This window comes from Oryzias melastigma, linkage group LG19 (genome assembly GCF_002922805.2).
Source record: "Oryzias melastigma strain HK-1 linkage group LG19, ASM292280v2, whole genome shotgun sequence".
Classification (NCBI taxonomy): domain Eukaryota; kingdom Metazoa; phylum Chordata; class Actinopteri; order Beloniformes; family Adrianichthyidae; genus Oryzias; species Oryzias melastigma.
The window spans coordinates 9,073,823-9,099,471 of record NC_050530.1 but is presented as its reverse complement, the minus strand read 5'-3'; the positions used below and the strand labels follow the sequence as shown (position 1 = coordinate 9,099,471).

Here is a 25,649-nt window from a genome sequence, read left to right as displayed (position 1 = left end):
AATTTTTATTATCTATATTTTGGATCGATCTAATACTAAGCATATTCTTTTATTCTTTAATGTTTTGTTTTTCATTCTTTTTCAGCTTAAATGTAGTTTTGGAACCAAAATACTTCCACCAAAAGAGTGGAAGTTTGACAAAAATATATGTATAAATTTTATAGCGACCATGAAAATAAACATTAACTTAAATGATTAAGTGTTATCACAGTCAGAAGTGTCATTACGCGGACCTTCAGTGGTGATCAGGTTTACTCAGGGGTGCTTCATGAAAGCACTTCACACCTAGAGTTCTTTAGTGCTCTTGAGCAAACACCTCTAACATTTGACGCCCCTTTCCTCTCCTTTGCAGACAGTGGAATAACTCAAAATCAAAACTCCTTTTTTTTATTTGTCAGACTCCATCTTTTAGTGCTGAAAAGGAAGTTCCGCTGATTTTACTGGGACACACAGACAGGGAAGCTGCCAATTTCTCTGGCCAGGTTTCCAGCATGAGGATCTAATTCCAAGCTGTGTCAGACCTCCAGTTAACATTTCCTGCAGCTTCCCATCGCTGCCCATATTCCGATAAACAACTCCCCGTCCAGAGCTTCCATTCTCCGTTACCCCTGCCCTGTCACCTTTTAATGGATATATTGTCACAGCGGCATAAATAAGAGTCACATCAGCAAATGTGAATGCATCCCCTCTGCTGCTTATCAGCTCCTGAGTCCTTTAAATGCATTCAGCAAATTATGTGCTACACAAGATCTCAGCATATTTCAACCTCGCTGCTGCCTCTCTCTCAATGCACTGTAATTATAATGCTTTGCTCTGGTCAAAGGTAACACACACACAAAACACACACAAAGAGCAAGAAGTGGTTACTTTTGTTGTGCTATAAAAAATATTAAATGCATTTCACTGTAAACTGAAGGCATTGAAACAGTTTCAACAACAGCTTTAAATAATTGCTGAGTACTTAGTGCTATAAAACGCTATTTTGCATTAAATATATCTTCAAAATATATATATTAAAACAATAATTGTTTAAATTGACAGCCGAATATTTGACTTTTGATATGTTATTTTAACTTTTTTAAGTTACTCGTTCTGCACCCATTTACCAGTTTGCTTTTAAATTAGTGCAGATTGATTAAAAATATCAATAGTTTGAGTTTATTTGATTTATATGGTGCCTTAAAATGACCTTGGTCAAACAAAGAGCAATAAAAACACAGCTAAAATGTTAATTTCAGATAAAAATATAGATAAATTACATAAAAAAACAGCTAAAAAACAAAGATGAGACATTAAAAAACACCATAGTGCCGATCTTAAGTTGGTATCGGCATCACATATTGATATTTCCACTCTTGTTTGAAACTTTCCTAAGCTGAGTCGCTGCCTCACCACTCGCACAACTGAGATTTTGAGGTTCGTGTCAGATCCACCACATTTTCCAAAAATATCGATATTGGCATCGATATCGGCAATACTGATAGGTATCGGATCGATACTCGAATGCTCAGTATTGCCCCGCCCTATTTAAAATATTCCCCCTAAAGTCCCTTCATTCTTTAAGCAGCGGTCTGTAACCTGATCCTCTTTCATTCCTCCATTGTGGCTCTTTGTCTTTGAAGAAAACTTCAAACTTAACTAATTAATGAATTTAAGTTTAGATTTTTAACATGTTAGATAGATTAAAAGGATGGTCAAAGGTTGAATTTACTGTCAGAGCAGTCTTTCTCTTTCCCAGCTCTCCACAGCGTACATTAAAACACTTCATTGGGTTCTTTTCCACTTTTAACATAGTTATTTACAAAATAAATAAATATTCAATCTGTTTTTAGTACTTTAATCTTGTTATTTTTTTTTAAATCTTGTTATTTTTTTTTGGTTAGGATCACTTTTTCCCCCAAAAACTATTTGATTCATGGTTGGCGCGTTGTCATGTCATGTAAATTTCATTTTGTGATTATTCGCATATAATTAGTGGTCGGCAAATACTGTAAAAAAAAAAAAAATAATAATCTCAATTAATTTTTCCCCAGGTTTGCGATTAATTAGTTAATTTTTTATTCAATTCCCAGCTCTAATAAATATGCTTTTTTTGTTTTGTATACCTGAAACATACATACAGAAAAAAACAACAACTTTTGACTTAAATTTACATGACATCCCTTCAAAATAAAACACATCCTGTACCATATTTGATCATCTCAATGCAGCAAATGTAGTAAGTCGTGTCAACAGTGAAAAAATACATAAATATAATAAAAGAAAAATACACATTTTATTTTACCATTGTTGGTGCATCTCAGCTAGAAATTCATAAATCAGAACTATGTGATCCAAACAGTATTCTTCTGACCATGAGGAACACTTACATTCTTTACATTTTTCAACAATAGCAATTTTGTTTTATAATCCAGTGTGCCACAAGTATGAATTCTGGGTACGCATTAATCTCCCACTGATTTTTGGTGGTACATGGTCCACAAAAATTTGTACAACTTTTATGAAGCTGCAGCACTATTTTAATTTAAAATAGAAAATTGTTTTTATTTTTCCTTAACCATGACAGTAGAGGGGTCAAAGAGCTACATGTGTGATCCCTGAACTAGTAAAAGAAGAAAAAGGATGAAAGAAAATCTCCTGTTTCTTCAATTTTAATTAAAGTAAATCTACTGCAGCTGGAGGATCGGATTAAACACAGAATGTGTTTTATTTTGAAAGGAACTTGAATGTGCTAATCTCAAAAATGAAAGAAGTAAAGTTTGTTATATATAGAAAAAGAAAATTTCAAAGCTGTATTTGATAAATGAATGACTTAATGGCCACAAAACATAAATAAAGTGTATTTAAGTTTCGGTCCATAAGAATCTGGACAAACTGGCTCCTTCAGCGTTAAACGTTGCAGATCCCTGAACTAGTGTGACTAGTGTGTGATACTGGTTACAAAATCCAAATGCAAGTTTGTGTTTGCTGTGCTGGCTCCTAAACTCCTGGAATAAGCTGCCACCAGCCATCGGAGAGCCAAAATGTTCCTCCACTCCTGTACCTTAGCATCTAAAGCTATTTTTATCCTTTTATTATTGTTTTATGCACTGGTTTGAACTTGTGTACAGCCCTTTGGGCCTTCTTGGATGGAGGTGGAAGGTGCTCTGGAAATGAATAAATGAAATTATATAATCATAATCTGATTAAAAGTTCTTCCTCGTTCTGGTTGAGAGAAAGAAAAAGCTTTTATTTTGAAAGTTCATTTAGGTAAATTATACAGAGTCTAATTTTGTACCAACCACAAAATGTAACTTAAGTAAGGATGTTTTTATTAAACGCCTGTACTGCTAGCTAATTCCTAATTTGCATAAATTTCCTGAAGAGAATTTGATGCCATGCCTCTCTGTTTTTCAGTTTCTATCCTGGGCGCTGTGAGGAGCTCTGCCTGGTGGAAACGGTTTAGATCATCAGCCGTTCTTTGTCCCTACTTTCCCCCCATTACCCCCTTCCTTTTCTCTCCCTTCGCCGTTCCCTGCCACCCGCCAAAGGAGACACTTTTCTTTTTTTCCTCACATTAGAGGAGAACACAGGAGCATTTGGATCGCTTAGTCAGCAATTTGGGAGCTTGTAACGCATGACAAATGAAAATAGGTGTCCAGGAATGAAAGCATGAAAGGAGACACATAGGCAATAAACACAAAAAGAGGGAAACATGACCAAAAGGATGATATTTTTGGATAAAATGCAAAGATTTATATTTTTTACTTAAACTTTTAGTAAAAGAAAAAAAAATTACAAAAAAATTGCACTTGTCGTCCCCACATTTCATTTTGAACTCGACCCACACATCACGGCCTAATGATGATGTGCGAGGTGATGCCCACCATATCAGAGGATGGGCGGAGCGGGACAGGCGGGGGCTCCTCCTCACCTGCAGGAGCAGGACTGGGAGGCCCCGGAGGCACGATGGGCGGGGGCGGATTCAGTGGCCGGGAGCCCAGAGGAGATGAAGGAGGCAGCACGGGGAACCTGGAGTCTTTGATGGTCAACATGCTGACCGAGAGAGAGAGGCTCCTGGAGAACCTGAGGGAGACGCAGGACAGCCTGGGCACAGCTCAGCTTCGGCTCCGGGAGCTCGGCCACGAGAAGGAGTCTCTGCAGAGGCAGCTGTCCATCGCTCTGCCACAGGTGAGGCTCAAACTGCCATACGAGAGTTCACTTTTAGAGATATCTGACAGCTGGAAAGTGAACTTTTAAACGGTTAATCACAACATTTTGCAGTTTCTAGATTCTGTTTCTCTATGTTTTTGTCCTTTCTGTTCAGTCTAAGCAAAATAAGTGTCAAAGAAGATGTAAAACTGTAACATTTTCTGAATTACACATTTTTACTCCCTATTTTACATGTCAAAGTCACGGCCCGGGGGCCGGATCCGGCCCTCCACATAATGATATCTCCAGATCATTTTATTTTATTGTTATTAAGCATGAGCAGCATGATCATATTTGTATAATTTGATCATATTTTTCGGAGATCAAAATCTTTTAATTGTAATTTTTCGTATAAAATGACATACAAGTAAAGATATTTGGGTGTTTTATTTATTTTTTTAACATTTAGTTTATTTTTAACTTGTATAATTTACACAGAATATATTTTTATATAGAGTAGAATATTGAAAGTTATTTAAGATTTAAGTTGATTTATTCTGGATTAATATTTCTGTCTGTTTTTAATCTTTTGTCTTAAAAATTGTGTTTTTTAAGTTTTAAAAATGTAGTTTTAGTGTGTTTAAAAAACGTTTATCCTGTTCGGCTTGTTGAGTGTTTTGGATTTTTTATAATCAATTTTTGCTTGATTTAAGTCTATAAACAAAGACGCAAAAATAAATAATTTACATTGAAATTCACAGACACAAATTTTGACATTTGTCTCAAAAAAACAGGTGAGATCAGAAAGTGTGAAGGTTTTAGAAGCACAAATACAGATTTGAACCCAAATCTGAACGTAAGCAGAGACATTTCGAAGATGAAAAATTAGGAAAAAAACAGCAAAATCTGAACATTGTGTTGGAAAGTGAACTCTGAAATTTAAAAACTATTACATCTCAAATTCTGAATAAAAAATAACGTTCCCTAGTTTCCACAGTCCCTAAAATCAGATTCAGAAGAAGTCAGACATTCATTTAACCCTAGAGGGATTTTCACCTGAGCAAAAATATCTACTGTATTTTCCAGAATATAAATCACATTTTTTTTTCATAGTTTCATAGTGTGACTTATACTCAGAAGTGACATATTTGTGGTTTTTTTAGACATAAAAAGGTTAATATATTTGTTATTTTCCTAGTAAACACCAGTTGTCCTTAAGCGGTTGTTTCCTCTAACAACCACTAGCAGGCGCTGTTTCTGAGTATACTTATTTGTTACTGACAGTGGCAGAAGAAGAAGTGTCGTTCAAAACAAACATGGAAGAGAATCTGATTTTTTCCCGTTAAACTTTGATATTTTTCTTATACCAATCAAAAGTTTATTATTCTTGTATTTATTTAATTTTTTTTTAGCTTTGCTGGCGGATTTGTTCTGAAAGGTCAGACTTTTCTCCCAAAAGTGCGACTTATATTCGGTTTTCTTCTTCTTTATTTATTTATTTTTTTGCCCTTGCAAAGTATACTTCGGAAAAACGGTACATGATTTTCAAAATGTTGCATTTTTTATTTATTTTAGAATTTTTTTGTAATCAAATTCCTAATTTTTTTGCTATTTTCTAGCATTTTTTTTAATCTTCCTATGTTTTTATTGAAAATAAAATGGAACTACTCTAATTATCATATGTAGTCATTTTTTGATGTAGTTTTTGGACAAAACTTTTATTATATCGCGTAAAAATAACCCAGTAAAAGTGATGCTGTAGCTTTTTATAATGAAAGTGCTGTTGGGTTAAAAGCTGCCCTTATAATAACAAAAAAAGGGAAACCCAGATTGGATAGGTTGTGAAAAGGCTTTTTTCCCCCTCTGTGGTTACACAGAACAGGACTGCAAACTCACTGAAGTGAATGGAAACGATGGCCAACCGAGATAAACTTAGCTAAGTAGAAGTGAAAATACAAGAAGACAAGGGAAACCAGCCGAGAAGCTGACCCCTATCCAAACAAGAAACAATCCCATAAGGCCAAGAGCCAATCAACCCACTGTGCTGCCATCTGCATGGATTTATTTCATTCTGTGACTCCATTTTAAATCACATCCCTTTTTCTGTGTTCTACACATCCTTTTTTAAACAAAATATAAATATTAGACATTTCTAGTATACTTGAGTTATCATTTTATTGCTTCATAGACATTTTATTTTGAAGTTGCAGAAGAATTCTTGTGTAAATCTCTAATTGATGCTTTATTTTGAGTCCTTCTTTTACATTTTGGTGTTTCGTAACGCTGTGATGTAATCCGGCCACGATGAAGAGTTTACAGAGGAGGATGAGGAAGACAGAGTGAAAAAGTGTGTCAGTGATTCACATGATTGTTATGGAGGTTTACATCATGCACGTCCTCCCACGTCGCCAGACTCAGGTGTTTCACAGAGCAAGTTTCTACCATGTGTATTTTTTATTTTGCAGACTTACATGTTTTTAGACGCTACTTTAAATCAGGTTTGCAGAAATATAGCTGAAATATTGTCTTTTTTTTGTAGCCCAGGTGGCTGTTTGATATTAAAACCCACTTTTTCCAACGGTTTGTTTTCTCGTCCCTGAACGCAGCTTGTGTGTGTTTCACAGGAGTTTGCTGTGTTGACTAAAGAGCTGAACGTTTGCCGGGAGCAGCTCCTAGAAAGGGAGGAGGAAATCGCTGAGCTCAAGGCGGAGAGAAACAACACACGTGTAAGATGTTTAGCAGCCATTTTGCTTATTAGCACTGTAACGGTCTGCGCGCTATCTTCCTCACCAAGCGTGGCTGTGTGGGTGTGACACACTTAATTTCCCTGTTTTCCTCTAAGCTTCTTTCTTTTATCTTTCCCGTCTCATCTACTGTTTGAATCCTTTGCTGTGCATTTTTTTTACTTCTAAATCCCTTCTCCTCCTCACATCTGAGTTTTCTTTTCTTCTGTTTTTCTTTCTTTTTTTTTACGCTCTCCTCCAACATCTGACCTTTCTGTGGCCCACAGTTATTGCTGGAACACCTGGAGTGTCTGGTGTCTCGCCACGAGCGCAGTTTGAGGATGACGGTGGTGAAGAGGCAAGCCCAGTCGCCTGCAGGGGTGTCCAGTGAGGTGGAAGTCCTCAAGGCTCTCAAATCCCTGTTTGAGCACCACAAGGCACTGGATGAAAAGGTGGAGCGAAAGATAAAAGAAAACACAAACATTAACAGACAAAAGGAAAATAATCAGCAGCAAAGATAAAAAATAAAGCCAAATTATGCACCAATTTGGATTTTTTAAGTCAAAACTATTGACTGTAAATGAGAACTGGACTGAGGAAGTGTGATATCATTTATAGGTAATTACTTCAGTTAACATTATATTTGTTAGAGCGAGGTATCATCAGTAAGCAATGATTGATCGGAGTCACTCTGAGTCGGCGTTTCTATAGCAACCACTCTCACCAATCAGGAATGAACTTGTTGGGATGTCACGCCCCCATTATTTGAAATTGTATTCGGGCAAATCTTATTATTATTATTATTTTATTAGTCCTTTATTCCGAACATACAGATTACATGGTAAAAAAAGCAAAACAAGAAAACAAAATTTTTCTATAAATTATAAATAAAAGATATTACACCTCAATTGTGTAGTTCGAAACGGAGTAGGAAGAAGTTTAAAAACTTTTTTTTAAATCCTACCCCCTAACAATATATCTTCATTTTAATCTTTAATATAAACTATTTCAGAAACAGAAATTAAGTACCATTTTTTATTTTTTTTTCCATCAGACATCTGTCCATATTTCCATAAATCTGTCAATCAAATTAGTCAAACTTTCAACATAAGACAACATACATTTATTCATAATTTGGGTGATTTGCACTAACATTATGAAAAAAACTAGGATTAGGAGGAACTAACAATAACTTTTTTTATATAATTTCTTATTAGAAGTCTATGGGATTTTGGCTTCTTGGAGCCAGTGGGAACTTGCTGACATGAGTGGAGAGGAGGTCACTCAGTCCAGTACTCATATAAAGTCAATGATCAAAATGCATAAATAGGAATAAATGAATGATCCCAGGATGAGGAGCATCAGTGTCAGGAACAGGTGGAGTAGGACTCAATATGCAGGAGACTGAGCTTGGTCACAGAAATGAAATGTAATTAAGAATTTTAATAAATAAACTAATGTATGACAAAACTAAAAGAGCAATAAAAAAAAACAGGTTAAGCAGATGACAAACTGAAAACCAGAGACTTAAATACACTGAGGATAATTAACATAAATCAAGACAGTCGTGGATAATTATGCAACCTAAACCTGGTGTGACTCACAGAGAGAAACAGGCAAGAGAACACGACGGAAAGCTAATCCAAAGTACTCAATCCTCACTATGAGCATAGTGGAGAAACACGCTAAGAACACGCTAAAATCATGGTATGACTTTTTTGAGCTCAAATATTTGTGAACAAGGAAAAGTTGCAGGAGAAAATATGTGAACCCATTGGAATGACTTAGTTTTATGCATAAACTGGATTCACGATTGTGTCAAATAAAAACGTGAAATCATAAACTGGTGTGGTTTAAGCAGAAAATGTTTTTCTTCATCGTTGATATAGAGATTTAGATCTGAAAAAAAACTGCATCGTGTGTCCATTTAATAAAGAATTGAGGTATTCCTGAAGGGTTCACATACTTTCTCTTGGAACTGTGTATGGAATTACAATACAAAAACAGGGAAAAATATGATTCACATTTTTGCTATGAATGTTATCATTTTTCTGTTACTCAATTTAAAGTCTCAACGACAAAATGTTATTATGGTAAACTATGGTATTCCTTGTTATTTATAAAGTCACCACTTTCATCTCCAAGTTCTACTTTAGAGAATGTTGATGTTCTGCGTAGAGTTTTAACCCTGGAGAATCAATAAAGTTAAATTTGTTTTTTATTTATTTAGAATTTTTACATTTCATTAATTTATTTTCTTTTAATGTATTTATTTATTTAATTTTTGGCCACCATTTAAAAAAAAAAACCCCAGAAGGAAATTGTTCTTGGGTTCTCTGGGTTAAGTCACTTTGTTATTTAGTTTTTTATTGCAAAGATTTTATCTTTAGCAGTAATGCTGGTTTCAAAATAGAACAGTATCGTGTGGATCAAACAGCTTAGAATTATTTGAAATCCAAAACAATTACTAGTAATTCATTTTAAACAGTTTCTAATATATTCTTTCATTATTTCATGTTTGTTTTCGTAGTAAATCTGAACTGAATGTCTTAGACTGGATAAACTAATTTCAGAAATGATCTTAAATGAAGCTGAGAATGAGACTTTTGCAGTGCGCATACAGTATTTCCTCCATATTTCATCAGTCATCATTTAAAAACATACTCAGTTTCGAGTCAAAGTTCTTTTAAATATTAAGTTTTTGCATTTTCACACCCCAGATACTTACTTGCATTGTTTCTGGTTGCTTGAAGGTCCGAGAGCGGCTCCGCGTGGCCCTCGAGAGAGTGTCCATGTTAGAGGATCAACTGGCAGCATCTTCTCAAGAGGTGAAGACCTGATACCAAAAACTAGAGTGTGAAATATGCCTGCAACGCTAATCTGAATTCCTGAGTTTCCCGTTTTGTCTCCGGATTTCAGGTAATCTCATTAAGAGACCAAATTAAAAGACGTCAACAAGGGGTGGACGGCGGGAAAGATGTAAGGGAGGGTTTCGTGCATGTTGGTTCCAGTTCTTTTCGTGTCTGTGTTAGAGAAGTAGATGTTGGGTACCATGCTGTGTTCCTGTCGTTTCCATTTCTGCGCAGCTGAAGTTCTAACTTATTCTCTTCATCAATTTCCAACCCATTCTCAGAGGCTACCGAACGGCCCCTCGTCCAGCCTGGAGGATGGGGAGCTGGAACGGCAGAGGGAGGGAGAAATCGAGCGACAGAGGTCTGAACTTTCTCAGCTGAGGGAGCGCCTGGCTCTCATGTGCAGACAGGTGAGTCAGAACTTTTACAATCTGGAAAAAACATGACTTTTTTGTTTTATAAATCTAAAAATCTTAAAAATATGCTATGGAAATTGGGCAAAACACAACATTATTTCTCTGAATGTGTTTTATTTTTATATTTATTATAAAAGTTGCTTTAATTTACATGAGAAAATGTCAACAGGAAAGATTTGAACCGATCTAGATCAAATTAAAACTTTGTGAAAACTGTCTCCCTCTAGTGGCTGATTGTAGTATTGCAAAAGAACTAATATTTATTTATTTATTTGAGAAAGAAGAAGCACAGTAGACAAAAAAAACATTAAATACAGACTGTATAAATACTGTTTAATCATTTGAGTAGTAGAAAAGAGGATTCAACAGAAAGGATTAAAACAGTCGTTTTATCTCCAGTCTTCCACTTTCTGAGGGAGTTTGCAGCACCGATTCTGTCCGTCTCGCCTCACGTCTCTTTGTTGTGTCACATCAGGTCGGGGAAATAGAGGAACAGCTTGCAGCCGCCAGGAGGGAGGTGACGAAATCAGAGGAGGCCAATCAGAAGCTCCAAAGAGAAGTAAAAGAGGTCTGCTCAGCCAATCTGTCTTCTTCCTGGCTAAAACTACGAGCTATCTCAGCACCTGGGGTTTTGATATTCTATTTAAACAGCCTGTCTGAAAGACAATACAAAATATGAATCACCAAAACATTACATTTATCTTCATAAGGATCTTCTAGATTTTGCATAAGTGGGTGATGCAGATTGGTAAATTGTGTCATAATGTCTATTTCTGGTTGCTTCAGGCTCTTTGCCAAAGAGAAGACATGGAGGAAAGAATTACCACTTTAGAGCGGAGGTAATCTCATTTGTTGTGTCGATCCGTTTGTATCTACAGTTTCATAAATGTTTCATAAATATGCAGCCTTGAATAGAGAAAAAACTGCAGTTATTTTAAGTATTTAAGCACTTTTTACCATTTAGTTTGTGACAAAAATGCATTTTTTATACAAAATTAGCCAAAATAAATAGAATATTTCAGTTTAATCACATTTGGTGTTGCATGCAGGTATCTCAGCGCCCAGAGGGAGGCAACCTCTCTCCATGACATCAAAGACAAGCTGGAAAATGAGCTCGCCAGCAAGGAGTCCCTGTACAGACAAGTGCGTTTGTCTCAAAAACCTCCCAAAACTCAGAGACGCTTACAAGGAAATTGTTTCCGTGTTTGCCATCGAATATGAAAAATAGATCTCCCCCAAGTCCACTTCCGCCTCAGAGTTCATAAGTATATGTTTGCTTGAATGTGTCTAGAGTGAAGAAAAGAACCGGCAGCTGCAGGAGCGGCTGGATGAGTCCAAGCAGAAGCTCCAGCAGACTCTGCAGAGGGCAGAGACGTTGCCTGAAATCGAGGCTCAGCTTGCACAAAGAGTGGCGGCTCTCAACAAGGTTAGATGGAGGTTACCCGAATATTCTTTACATCTAATTATGGCAAAATAACAAGTTTATTCTTTGCTGTCTTTAGGCAGAGGAGCGACATGGAAACTTTGAGGAGCGACTCCGGCAAATGGAAGCCCAGCTTGAGGAGAAGAATCAGGAGCTTCAGAGGGTACACATTTTTTAAACAAAAGTTATTTTCTTTTGTGCACATTTTTTACTCTCTTGTTTAATTATAGGCGAGACAGAGAGAAAAAATGAACGATGAGCATAACAAACGCCTTTCAGACACAGTGGATAAGCTTCTCTCTGAGTCTAACGAGAGACTGCAGCTCCACTTGAAGGAGAGGATGGCAGCGCTGGAAGAAAAGGTGAGAAAAAACTTAAATTATATTATATAAAACTCCTAAAACTAGTTATAAACGTCCCTTTTCTCTCCTAGAATGCACTTTCTGAGGAGCTTTCCAATATGAAGAAAATACAAGATGATCTTCTTGCCAACAAGGTAACCCTAAATCCGCACCTTAAACATCCTTTAAATTATTAATTTGAAGATTTAAAGAATCAAAGGGATTTTTTTATTTATAATCCTTTTTATTTGTGTTGTAGGAGCAACTTCTAGCTGAGCTTGAACGAGTCCAACTGGAGCTGGATCAGCTGAGAGGCAGACCTGGATCATATTCAAGGTTCAATCAGATCGCTCTATAAAATATTTTTTTTCATGTCCAAAACACTATTTTTCTTTTTAAAAAAACAGTTTTACACGTTTAATTTTGCCACAATCTGAGAAATGTGATAAAATAAAAAATATATAGTATCCAGACGTGCCCTGGAGAAGATGATTCATGGTTTAATTTAGTCTTATGTAGATAACTGTGTGAAACTACACTGTAAAAAGTGAAACTTTGGATCAATTAACAAAAGTTCTGTCATTTGTTATATTTAAAAATCTAAGTTTTTAATCGAATAAATGTTTGAGTTGAGCAAACCATGAACCTAAAAGTTTTAAATGGGAAAAAATTTCAGAATTTTCACTTTTTTCAGTGTACATTATAGTGATTCTCCTACTTTCGGAACGTAAAAACGCAATCACACTTTTAGCAATTTTAGCAATCTTGGGATAAAAGCGTTCAGCTTGTTCAGGACATCACTGTCTGTAGTTTTGGTTTTGATATATTTTACGGTTTTTAAGATTTTATGCAATTTATGCAATTTTTTTCCCATTGAAAATGAATGAGAAATACTTCAAATTCTTCAAAGACTTTGTGCACTTTTGAAACTTAAGCAATCTTGTTATCAAAATGTTCAACAAGTTCAGGACATTACTGGTTGTACTTTTGGTATTCGTATATTTTGCCATTTTATTGTATTTTACGCAATCCATGTGATTTTTTTTGGCCTCATAGAAATGAAAAATTCTTTAAATTATTTTTGCAATTTTAAAACCTATTCAATATTGGTATCAAAACGTTCAGTATGTTCAGGACATTCATTCTTACACTTTTGGTGTTCATATATTTTATGGTTTTTAAGATTTTATGCAATTTTTTCGATTTTTTTTTAGCCCCATTAGAAATGAATGGGAAATTTCTTCAAATTCTTCAAAAACTTTGTGCACTTTTGAAACTTAGACATCTTGTTTTTAAATGTTCAACACAAAGGCTTGTCCTTTTGTCTTTTACACATTTTAAAATTTTACACAATTTATGCAATTCTTGAATTTCTTTGTGCACTTTTTGCAATTTCTGCAACATTGAGTCATTTGTGAAAACCTTTAGTTCTATAAAATTAGTATTTTTAGCAATTAAAATAAATTTCTTCAGCAACCACATTCAGCAAAAAGCCTTCACACTAGTATTATTGCAGGTAATGCAGCTTTTCTAGATGTAATTTGGTTTTTTGCCTGTTTTAACAAATGCTCTTTAAAATGTTTGCAACTCATTTAAAACTCTTCAGAAAAGGTTCTCAACAGGAGCAGTAAACAAGCACTCTATTACCGTACTCTTTATATTGGCTCCCAGTTAAATTTAGAGTTAAGTTAAAAAACTAGAGCCTCCTAAAAACCAAAAACGATTACGAATAAAAATAAAACAATATAAAACCAGAAGAAAGCGTATTTCTAAAGTTGTCGCTCCTCGTTTTTGGAACGCCCTTCCTTTGTAGATACAATGAGCGTTTTAAGACGCTTTTATTCAGAAGAGCTTTTAATTAATCTCTTTTATTTTCTTTTACTTTGTTTGCATGTGAAATGTCTATGAAACAATGGTGGTAATTTTTATGCTTTATTACATTTTTTAGCTGAGAAAGGTCCTATGGAAATAAACATTTACTTACTTATATATCTATAATGACTTCATTTATCAGATTAATCACGACCTATTCTGTTTCTATCCCAGGGCGGGCAGTGTGAGCTCCCTCCCCTCCACCCTTTTCCGACGCTCTCTTCCGGGGAGCGCTTCGGAGCTCCGTTACCCTCAGGGTAGTGGTTCTCTCCCAGCCGGCTACAGCAGCTCTTCCAGCGGAGTGGTGGTCAGGCGGGCGAACCGTGGCCGCTGGGGGGCCTCTAGGGACGATGGAAACAAGGTGTTTATCTCAGGCTAAATGGGACGTTAGGCAATAAAAGTCTGATTTGTGATGGAGAGGATTTCTTTTCTTAGTATGGAGAGTGGGACAGCGGCATGCTGGGACAGGGTTATGAAGGCGGCGTGGACGGAGGCTGCTCTGATGACGAGGAGGACAGAGAGACTCTGTTTGGATCAGAGCTGCTCTCCCCCAGTGGGCAGACAGATGTGCAGACTTTGGCCATCATGCTGCAGGAGCAACTGGAGGCCATCAACAAGGAGATAAAGTAAGTTTTGGAGTTCTAATAATGTGGGATCGCTTATTTTGAACAGGCAGAATTTTAGTCGACATTTTGTCTCAGGCTGATTCAGGAGGAGAAAGAGAGCACGGAGCTGAGGGCGGAGGAGATCGAAAGTCGGGTCAGCAGTGTTGCCCTGGACGGCTCGTCTCTACCCCCTTCCTCGTTGGGTGGACGGGACAGTGCTGGGAGGGGCTACATGACTCCTTCCATCACTTCGTCCACCCTGGCATCGCCCTCACCGCCCAGTTCTGGACATTCCACCCCTCGACTGCCTCATTCGCCCGCGCGGGAGAACGACAGACAGGTGCCGCATTCAGATCGTCACAACATCGATTACTACCTCCGTGTGGATTTACTGAATATGCTTTTATTCTGCAGAACTCAAAAGATGGGGAAGACTGTAGAGCCCTCGCCCTCATAGATTCTACCCCTCCGCCTGTACCTCGAGCCCTACGACTGGACAGAATGACCCACACTCACCCGGGCGCCGGTCTTGATGACCGGCATGAATTTCGCAGGTACACTGAAAAATAACCCCAAATAAATGGCTTATGATAAGCAAAAATACAGTTTTTAATTGTATTTTAATATTTAGTCTTTCTGCCGATGGTGCTACCACTGCTAGCCAGGATTCTCTCCACAAAGCCAGCAAAAAGAAAAGCATCAAGTCCTCTATTGGTCGTCTCTTTGGCAAAAAGGAAAAAGGAAGGATGGGTACACCTGGACGGGAATCTGCCTCACTGGGTAAAGTCACCTGAGTTGTGTTTTCCAATATTAATCAGAAATGAAAATCATGCTAAAATCCAATGTTTTTACAGCCTCCACTCCCTCGGATGACCTCGGCTCAGCTGACCCGTTAGGTTTGGCTAAACTCGGGACCGGAACGGTGGAAAAAGATCGCCGCAGCAAAAAGAAGTAAAGAATTTTTCTGTAGACGTTAGTGCCACAGTAAGCTAACAACAAGTGAAAGAAATACAGAAACTGCCCTTGATGTGTTTGTGAGGACCAAGTAAGACATTACACGTCTCAAGTTCTGCAGGATTTCTATTTATAAAGAAAGACATTGGTAAGATGAGATTTTAGGAAATTAATCTTTGTCGAACTTTGGTTTTCCGCTCTCTTTGCCAGGCACGACTTGTTAGAGGAAGCCTGTCGTCAGGGTCTGCCTTTTGCCTCTTGGGATGGTCCCACTGTTGTCACTTGGCTTGAGGTACATAAGTTATCCTATGCTGTACTGACCTACTTAACAGACTGTCCAGGTTATGTTATTTCTGTAAGTTTACTAGAAGTGAGACATACTATTATTTTATAGTTTGATAAAGAAGGAATCAGTCTGGATTTAGCAAGCACACTTTTGTTCCTCTTTTAACATATTTTATAAGTGTTTCCAGTGGTCTTTTAATTAGGATTGTGACATTTTGAGTCAAACTTAGAAAATGTGTGAAATTTTCTATGCCATAGTTGCTGGAAAGCAGCAAAAGTTCATTAGAAATTTGCCCCTGAGTTGTGGCTGAGATTTCTGGCATGGAGTAAGCCTGCCCCTACTTCCCATCATCCGTCTGTTAACACTCTCCACTACTGGCTTACAGCCCTTCACAACTTCAGCCTAACATTACAGGTGCAACAAAATGGCGAGTAATATAAATAAGATAAGATAAGATCAATTGAGATGAGATGAGATAAGATGAGATCAATTGAGATGAGATTACATTAGATGATAATAGATGAGATGAGGTATAAGATGAGATAAAATATAAGATATGATATGAGATGAGAACAGATGACATGAGGTGAGATGAGATAAGAGATCAGATATGAGATGAGAAAAGATGAGATGGGATCAATTGAGATGAGATGACATGAGATGATAACAGATGAGATGAGGTATGAGATGATATAAAATATAAGACATGAGATGAGAACAGATGACATGAGGTGAGATGAGATAAGAGATCAGATATGAAATGAGATGAGAAAATATGAGATGGGATCAATTGAGATGAGATTACATGAGTTGATAACAGATGGGATGAGGTATGAAATGAGATAAAGCATACGATATGAGATGAAGACAGATGACATGAGAATAGAGAACAGATGAGGTGAGATGTGATAAGATGAGATATGAGATGAGAGGAGAAAAGATGATGAGACGAGATGAGGTGAGATGAGAAAAGATCATATGAGACCAGATGAGATGAGAAAAGATGATATAAGATGAGATGAGATGAGAAAAAATGATATGAGACCAGATGAGATGAGAAAAAATGATATGAGACCAGATGAGATGAGAAAAGATGATATGAGACGAGATGAGATGAGAAAAGATGATATGAGACGAGATGAAATAGGAGATGAGATGAGACAGGGATTTGATGAAAGAGGATGAGATATGAGATGAGATGATATAAGATATTAGATGAGACTAGAAAAGATGAGATGAGAACAGATGACATGAGATGAGATCAGATAAGATATGAGATGAGAAAAGAGATGAGATGAGACAAGGGATTCGATGATAAGAGATGAGATGAGAGGAGATTAGAGACAAGATGAGATAAGACATTAGATTAAATAAGATAAGATAAGATGAGGTATGATGAGAGGAGATAAGGTGAGAGAAGAGATTAAGATACTTTAATGATCCAATCTTTGGAAATTCAGTTGTTGCATTGGCCATGCACAGACTCAGATAATAAACAAACAAACAAGCAGTGAGTGACAAAACTACCTCAAAAACAAACACCAAAAGAGTTTATATATGGCAAAAGGAGGATGAATTATATAGTACAATGTAGTGAGGTAGAATGATCTCCTGTAGCAGTTGGTGTGAAAGCGAAGTTGCCTGAGCTTCGCTGTCCATCAAGTACAGGATGGAGAGGGTGTTAGGATTGTCCATCATGGATACGAATTTATTCAGTCCTCCTCTCCATCAGTGCTTCAATGTCGGAGGTATCCTGACATAGTTTGGAGCCTGCTTGGAGAATATTCAAAGACATGCACGCATCTAGTCGTCTACGAGTGGATGTATCAGAATGGAGCAGCCTCTACAATACAGTTACACGCTTTTTTTAAATGACTTGTTTTCATCTGCCCGTGATTTGCAATGATTTGAATAAAGAAATACACAGAAATACAATTTTATGCTCTTTATATGTGTCCTCTATGTCACGAGAATATTTTAAACGCAACAAAACACGATTTAATTGTTCTCCTCCAAATGTCTGTGTATCCAGCTATGGGTCGGGATGCCTGCGTGGTACGTAGCAGCCTGTCGCGCCAACGTGAAGAGCGGCGCCATTATGGCCAACCTGTCGGACACAGAGATTCAGAGGGAGATTGGTATCAGCAACCCTCTGCACAGGCTCAAGCTCCGCCTCGCCATCCAGGAAATGGTCTCCCTCACCAGTCCTTCTGCGCCTGCCAGCACTCGCTCCGTAAGGCTCGGTTAAAAAAAAATATCAGACTTAAATGTGCCGGCACATTGACAAACCTGTGCTATTTGTTATCTGCAATTACAGTCAACCAGCAATATTTGGATGACACACGCTGAGATGGAGTCCCTCACTGCAGCTACCAAACCAGTAAGACCTTGTTTAAACCTTAATATATGCATATTTTTATTATCGGGTTGGCTCTTTAAATCTCATTAAAAATACAAAAAGTGTCACAAACTAGTTTAATTCCTCAATTTGAGTAAATCTCTCACATTGACTAGGTTTCTTTCTTTCTTTGTCTCTAATTAGGAGTGCTTGTCTTCACCTTTCCCTTGCTATTCCCTAATAATCTGTTTTGATTGGATATTTTTCTAACTAGTTTTCACTTACTAACAAAACTTTTCCTTCTTCTGCTTTCCCTCTCCAATCTCTCCAAAACACTCACGTCCACCTTTTTCTCTGGTGAAATTCCCCTGTCGTTGCAACTTTTGTTCCCTTCTCTCTTTACTTTCGTCACCGACTGAACCAAAAGGAGCAGAAGGAGTTCAGTTGGGATCAGGTGAGCATAATAGACACATTTTGTTTTGTCTTTGCGAGTAATGAACCAAAAACTACCCAAACTCTACATAAGGATAGAATGGCAACTTAGTAAAGAAATACTGACACTTTCTTGAAGAAATCCTAAAAAAACATATGCTTTCTACCTTTTATCCACAACATTGACATTGGTACTTTTATATATTCTATGGCATTAATAAAAAAAGTTTTAGCCTTTTATTTTTGTCCTTTCATTCAAATTAGTGCTGCCACAAATGATGATTTTAATAGTCGACTAGTCACCGATTATTTTTTCCGATTAGTCGACTAATCGAGTCGTGGGCAAATTGGATGTAAAGCACACATCTTAACCATCATTAGCTTTAAGCTAACTAAAAACTAGAAATAAAGCATTACCTGCGATAATGCTAGTGTAAATGCTGTTAGCTGAATTTGGCCGCTGAAGATGCTAGTACTGATAGCCAAAGATGCTGAAGCTGATAGCAAAAAACATTGAAGCTAATAGCTGAAAACCCTGAAGCCATCTAAGATATTTGTTAAATGCCCAATAATCTGGAAAAACTGGGAAAAATAGCCTAAGTTAGCCAAAACAGCTAGCATGTAGCTTAAATATTAGCTAAACTCCAAATTAGCCTAAAAAACTGAAAAATCCTTAATTAGCCAAATTACCTAGCATGTAGCTAGCATGCAGCTTAACATTAAAATAGCCTAAAACGGGAAAAAGCTAAATCAGCCAAAATAGCTAGCATGTAGCTAGCATGCAGCTTGACTCCAAAATAGCCTAAAAACTGAAAAAATCCAAAATTAGCCAAAACAGCTAGCATGCAGTTGAAATATTAGCTAAACTCCAAAATAGCTTAAAAAAAAGAAAAAAAATCCTAAATTATCCAAAATAGCTAGCATGCAGCATGCAGATTAACTCCAAAATAGTCTAAAAACAGAAAAAATACTTAATTAGCCAAATTAGTTAGCATGTAGCTAGCATGCAGCTTAACTCCAAAATGGCCTAAAAATTGAAAAAATCCTAAATTAGCCAAAACAGCAAGAATGCCGTTGGAATATTAGCCAAACTTAAAATGAACCAAAAAAAAATAAAAAAATTAAAAAATAAAAATAAAATAGTCAATATAGCTAGCATGCAGCTGAAATATTAGCTAAACTACAAAATAGCCTAAAAAAACAGAAAAAAATCCTAAATTAGCCAAAATAGCTAGCATGTAGCTAGCATGCAGCTTAACTCTAAAATTACCTAAAAACTGAAAAAATTCTAAATTAGCCAAAACAGCTAGTATACAGCTGAAATAATAGCTAAACTCCAACATAGCCCTAAAAAAACGGAAAAAAATCCTAAATTAGCCAAAAAAGCTTGCATGCTACTGATATATTAGCGAAACTCCAAATTAGCCTAAAAAAAAGAAAACAAATATTCTAAATTAGCCAAAACTCTAGCATGTAACAGAAATGTTAGCTTAACTCCAAAATTGCCTTAAAAACCTTAATAAATGCCAAAATAGTCCAAAAACTTTACTACACTCTGACTCAATATAATATAAAGTAAAGATTAATCGACTATTAAATTAGTCGTCGACTATTTTAATAGGCGATTAAGCCTCGATTAGTTGACTAATTATGACATCCCTAATTCAAATGCAGAAAAATATGGTAAAAGTCAATTAAAAAGGCTTTTGCCAGGAAAACACCCTGCAGATCATTAATGTTTTGTCATTCACTTCCAGATCTTGGCCTATGGAGACATGAACCATGAGTGGGTAGGAAACGAATGGCTCCCCAGTTTAGGCTTACCTCAGTACCGCTCCTACTTCATGGAGTCACTGGTGGATGCCCGCATGCTCGACCACCTCACCAAGAAAGAGCTCCGGGGCCAGCTGAAGATGGTGGACAGCTTTCACAGGTAAAAAAAAAAAAAGCTCAGAAAATGGATTCTACATCTGACGCCAACCTATTTTCACACCATCTGCATTTCTCACTGTTTGTGCAGCTTGTTATGAATAAATTAGCCTGATGTGTTCTTCTCACTTACAGAGTCAGCCTCCATTATGGGATCATGTGCTTGAAGCGCTTGAACTACGACAGGAAAGAGCTGGAGAGGAAAAGAGAGGAGAGCCAACACCAGAACCAAGGTGCAGCCTGTGAATAATGGAGGCCTGCTTTTGAAGAATATTTGTCAAACGAGGCTAACCGGATCGCATTTGTGTCACCTCAGATGTGATGGTTTGGTCCAACGAACGGGTCATGTGCTGGGTCCAAGCTATCGGTCTTAAGGAGTTTGCAGACAACCTTTTAGAAAGCGGGGTCCATGGGGCTCTGCTGGCACTAGATGACACCTTCGACTACACCGACTTAGCCCTACTTCTTCAGATACCAAACCAGAACACACAGGTCATAATTCACTTCCTACACTTGTAATTTTAAAATCTTGAATTGATTTCTGAATTCCCCATCTCTGGATGTGTTACAGGCCAGACAGGTCCTGGAGAAGGAGTACAATGCTCTCATCTCCATGGGGACAGAGAGGAGGCCGGATGAGGTACGGCAAAGGAGAAAAAGCCTTTGTCACTTATTATTTTTGAACTCAGCAGCAACATTTTCCAATTTAATTGCCAAATCCAAGTCAGAATCTGTCGTTTCTGTTATTCAACCGTTTCCTTCAAAGGCCATTTTTGGCCCAAAAGTGCCTCCGCTGGTTCTTTGTTGAAGTGGCCCAGCTGTGTTTACATTACACGGCCACTAATTACTTGCTTGCAGCACCAAAAACTGCAATATTCAGTCAAACAGCGATGCTTTGTCAAATACCTTCTTTCTCTTCATCCCGCTAATAGACTGCTCAGATAGCAGCTGGGGCTTTAATCACTGGAATTATGTCATTGTCTCATCAGGATGGCACAAAAACATTTACCCGATCGCCGTCGTGGAGGAAGATGTTCCGGGAGAAAGACCTCCGCGGGGTGACCTCCGATTCCTCAGAAACGCTACCTGCCAACTTCCGTGCCTCGGCCATCTCGACTCCGTCTGTCACCTTAAGAAAAGTCCAGAGTGATGGTGAGAAGTTGCAGCTTTAAAATTAATTCAGTTTTTTTTACGAAGAGTGAAATTCGAGGAAATGTTTGAGACTTGGAATATCAGGACATATTGAAGTTAAACACAAAGAGAGAATTAGCGTTGGAGGAAGAAAAGTTGCTAAATTTATACCCCTTGACAGCTGGGTGTTGAAATGAAAATGGGTGAAATGAAAGCTCAAAAATAGAAAAGAAATTTGGAATTTGCAGGGTTTTTTTCTCAAAGATGGCCAGATTTGAGGAGGTGAAAATGTTTCAGGGCCAACCATATGCCCAGACATTCTTTGAACTGCAAATCAACAATTTATTTACATACTTTTCATCTCTTCACATAGAAAACAAACACATCTACTGTCAGTTTTTCCTACTGTTCATTCCCAGTTAGCTTGATGAAGATTGCATGTCTTGTCTGGAAGTCCCTCTTGATGTTGAACTTCTTGAAAACAGCCATAGTCTCTTGGTATTTTAGGCAGAGTTAGTAGTTTCATGTTTAACTGAAAAAATATCCCAGTTTGTCTTGGACTAGTAGTCCTCAATAAGCTAGATAGTGTTGATAAAAAGTCTCACGACAGTGTTGTCACAGGCTTACAATAACTTAAAATGTTATTTTAGCCAATCACACAGTTTTCAGAAAATGCTGGGGGCCATTCATTTTTGATTTTATGAAAGGAGAAATTTGAACCCTGGCCACAATTGGCCTACGGGCCAGACTTTGGACATCCCTGGTTTACATTTCCGCTTATTGTCTCTCACTCCTACAATCTAATCTTTTTCGTGCACCAAAAAAGGCGAGCAATATTGGAGCTAACCAGCCGTCCAGTTTTGAGCTGTCAGCATGGAAAAGCAAAACAAAGACGTACATGAATCTAGTCATCCACAAGTGGATGTATCAGAATAGAGAGGAGCCGAAGACTTGTGCCAGTTGTAGCTTTTACGTCAAACGGTCTTCAAAATTGACTTGAGTTGTGTGTATTCAATGCCAATTTCATCAACCACTCTTGCCTAACTTCCAATCTCTGGAAAGTTGTTCAAGCCAGTAGATTTATGACAACCGAAGGCAAGACACCTACAAATAATGCTAAAGCTAATGCTATAGCGACCAATAGTTGTATAATCAAAGATGGGCGGAGCTTTTATACAATAGCTGGAGAGTAGGTCAGCGTCCGACTTACACTAGTGACCAATCATAAAATTCAACTGTAATACCTCGTATTAACCTGTAGGGGGCAACATACAGACAGTTTTAGACTATCATTTCAGGAATTAAACAAGTTTATTTTAAATTATCATAAATGTGGCAACCGACATCACTTTTAAAGCTACATTTTTAGAGGTCAACAGCCATAAAAAGTTGATTCAGTGTTTGGTTACCCTCTAAAATAAATGTTGTCTGTAGTTTTGTATGTTTTGCTAACGATTCTGTCTATTTATCAGTAAACTCTGGCCCAAGAGGAGAGTCTGCTTCTGTAAGAACATATTCCTGCTGAAGATAAAGTTACCAGGTGAGAGAAAAATATGAAAGTTCTCATGATTCAAAACCACAGCATAAAATTATTAAAATGTCACTTTTTAATTTTTGTTTTGTTTGCAGAACAACACGTTAACTCTCCATTCCAAGGGGATTAAAAAACACATTTTGGAAAGAAGAAGAAAAAAAAAAACATTTTGTGGACTGTTGTTACTTTCAGTGGACACTAGAGGATGACCGACAACTTCAAACTAAGTGTCCCCAAAAAAGCAAAAGGCACTGAGCGAATAATCACTAAAAAGATGATCAAAAAAACGAGTGGATGTTTGTTTATTCATCAGTTTCTCTCTCTCCCTCTCTGTCTTTTTCTCTCAATTTTGATCCATTGTTGTGGCATGATGCTGTTTGACTCTGTAGAAAGTGGCCTGTAGAAAGTGACAGTTGCCTGTTGTGAATTCATCTCCTGTTTTTGAGTGTGAGACGGCAATATCGACACAACGAATTTATAGTTTTTAACGTGGGGAACCTGCATTCCTGTTCGAATCAAGAGAACGATACACATCCTTTCATCTGATTTAGACCGATAGAAGAACATACTGACGGACAAGATCTCATACAGAGCAGAGGGAGGGGAGGGGAGGGGGGGGAATGACGAGTATGTTCTTAAGCCATAACAGAGATGAAATGCACAAATGTGAATGGGGACGGCGAAAGCGGAGCTGACAAAGTGCTTTATGACAAACTCCCATTGAAACTGGGGAGAAAAAAAAAGAATTTAGTTGAGGAGCATTTGTGTTAATATGCATGCCAAAATCAACTATTTTAGAGTGAACGTCATGATGTCAATCATCTAACAGTGTGAGAGCTCGGGTCCAGACTTTGTAAAATGTGTGTACTTTATTTTTATCATTTTTTATGATTACTGATATTGTATGTATGTATGTACAGTATGTATGTGTGTGTGTGTGTATTAAACTGTATTCTCATTTCATACTTAGTTTCAAGATTGTAATTTCATTTGAGTTTGACAAAAGAAAAATGTTTTAAAATGATGGACATTTAAAATATGCTACTTGTATGTGTACATTTTGAGGAAAAAAAATGAAAATGTGTTATGATTTAAATTCATATTATTGGAGAATAGTGATAATTGAATATACTGTAATATGACAAACAATAATGATAATGATTGTAAAAGCTGTAATTAAAATAACATACCTGTAACATGGTAGCAAAGGAATTCTTTTGCAGTTTTAGCTCATGGTGTCACAATATAACACGTGAGTCAACGGTATAAGCAAGTGTGAATACTGTTGTGCTACCTTATGGGGTCCAGATGACCCAAGTCTTCACTGCCATGACAAATGTGGATGAAGGTGGTCAGGATTCCATGGACACGTGAAATTCAAAAATCAGGAAAAAGAAGTTCAGCGTGCTTTCTCGTGGGGTCCAGATGACCCCACTCCCAAGATTAACATTCCTAGGATAGTCCAAGGGTGAACCAGTTCTATCAGCTTTTCTTGACGATTTGTGAATGACATGTTTTCAGTTTGTTTCCAAAGAAAAATGGGATCAAGTTCTCACCAATCAAAACTACTTTGTAAAGAGGTCAGGACTGATTTACGGTCAAGACTCCACTTCGGAGATTTCCTCAAAAGTCTTATCTCACAAGTGATTGATGCCTCACTACACCACACAGAATAGGCTATAATAGTAATGTATATTTATCCTCTACATCAGGGATGTCAAACTCAATCGCACAAGGGGCCAAAATCTAAAACACACTTTAGGTTCCAGGCTGAACAAGATAAACATTTATTGAACACATTAAAACAAAATGTTAAAACTTTAAAACGTAACTTTTTAACATAATTATGAACCAGATATATAGCCCTACCTGCGATAATGCTAGTGTGAATGCTGTAAGCTGAATTTGGCCGCTGAAGATGCTAGTGATGATAGCTGAAGATGCTGACATTGATAGCTAAAAATGCTGAAGCTGATAGATGAAAACGCTGAAGCTAATAGCTGAAATCACTGAAGCTAGCTGAAAATGCTGAAGCTAATAGCCAGTTAAAATATTAGCTAAATGCTAAATTAGCATAAACAACTAAAAAACAAAAAATAGGTTAGCCAAAAGAGGTAGCATGTCGCTAATGTAGAAAACCTACATTAGCCAAAACAACTAGTGTATAAATATTAACATAGCTCCAAAACAGCCTAAAAAACTGTAAAAAACCTAAATTAGCTAAAACAGCTAGTGTATAAATATTAACGTAGCTCCAAAACAGCCTAAAAAACTGTAAAAAACCTAAATTAGCCATAACAGCTAGTGTATAAATATTAACGTAGCTCCAAAACAGCCTAAAAAACTGTAAAAAGCCTAAATTAGCCAAAACACCAAGCATATGAGTATTAACCTAGCTCTGAAACAGCCTAAAAAACTAAATAAAAAAGCCTACATTAGCCAAAATAGCTAGCATGTAGCTGAAATATTAGCTAAACTCCAAAATAGCCTAAAAAATCTTAGTAAATGCCAAAATAGTCCAAAAAGCTAGCAGAATGCCATTTTTTAAAACTTTAAAACTGTCACTTTTTAAAAATAAAAATGACTAAAACAGGCAGGAATATTATTCCAGAAAAAATCAACTTAAACATTAAATATTGTTAATATTTTATGCTCCATAAAAATAGATTTTGTCAAAATTAT

At 37.0% G+C, this 25,649-nt stretch overlaps 1 protein-coding gene across 3 annotated transcripts; it reads left to right on the top strand.

The window, feature by feature from the left end:
* The first annotated feature begins 3,810 nt into the window (after nucleotides 1-3,810).
* Nucleotides 3,811-24,170, top strand: LOC112153920 (liprin-alpha-3). Of its 3 annotated transcripts, none has more exons than XM_024284385.2 (31): nucleotides 3,811-4,170; nucleotides 6,756-6,857; nucleotides 7,142-7,306; nucleotides 9,608-9,682; nucleotides 9,774-9,833; nucleotides 9,988-10,116; nucleotides 10,598-10,690; nucleotides 10,909-10,961; nucleotides 11,172-11,265; nucleotides 11,414-11,548; nucleotides 11,625-11,708; nucleotides 11,776-11,907; nucleotides 11,979-12,041; nucleotides 12,146-12,222; nucleotides 13,933-14,119; nucleotides 14,194-14,384; nucleotides 14,460-14,703; nucleotides 14,778-14,917; nucleotides 15,025-15,143; nucleotides 15,218-15,314; nucleotides 15,528-15,609; nucleotides 17,636-17,836; nucleotides 17,921-17,983; nucleotides 18,369-18,395; nucleotides 20,131-20,306; nucleotides 20,438-20,535; nucleotides 20,619-20,794; nucleotides 20,874-20,942; nucleotides 21,292-21,454; nucleotides 22,906-22,973; nucleotides 23,063-24,170. In XM_024284385.2, the coding sequence occupies exons 1-30, from the start codon at nucleotides 3,841-3,843 to the stop codon at nucleotides 22,956-22,958; spliced, it is 3,678 nt and encodes a 1,225-aa protein (XP_024140153.1). In that variant the 5' UTR covers nucleotides 3,811-3,840; the 3' UTR covers nucleotides 22,959-22,973; nucleotides 23,063-24,170. The 3 variants fall into 3 exon arrangements, with proteins under 3 accessions (XP_024140153.1, XP_024140151.1, XP_024140154.1); XM_024284383.2 differs by having other exon boundaries at nucleotides 14,995-15,143; XM_024284386.2 differs by lacking the exon at nucleotides 9,774-9,833 and having other exon boundaries at nucleotides 14,995-15,143.
* The last annotated feature ends 1,479 nt before the right edge of the window (nucleotides 24,171-25,649 follow it).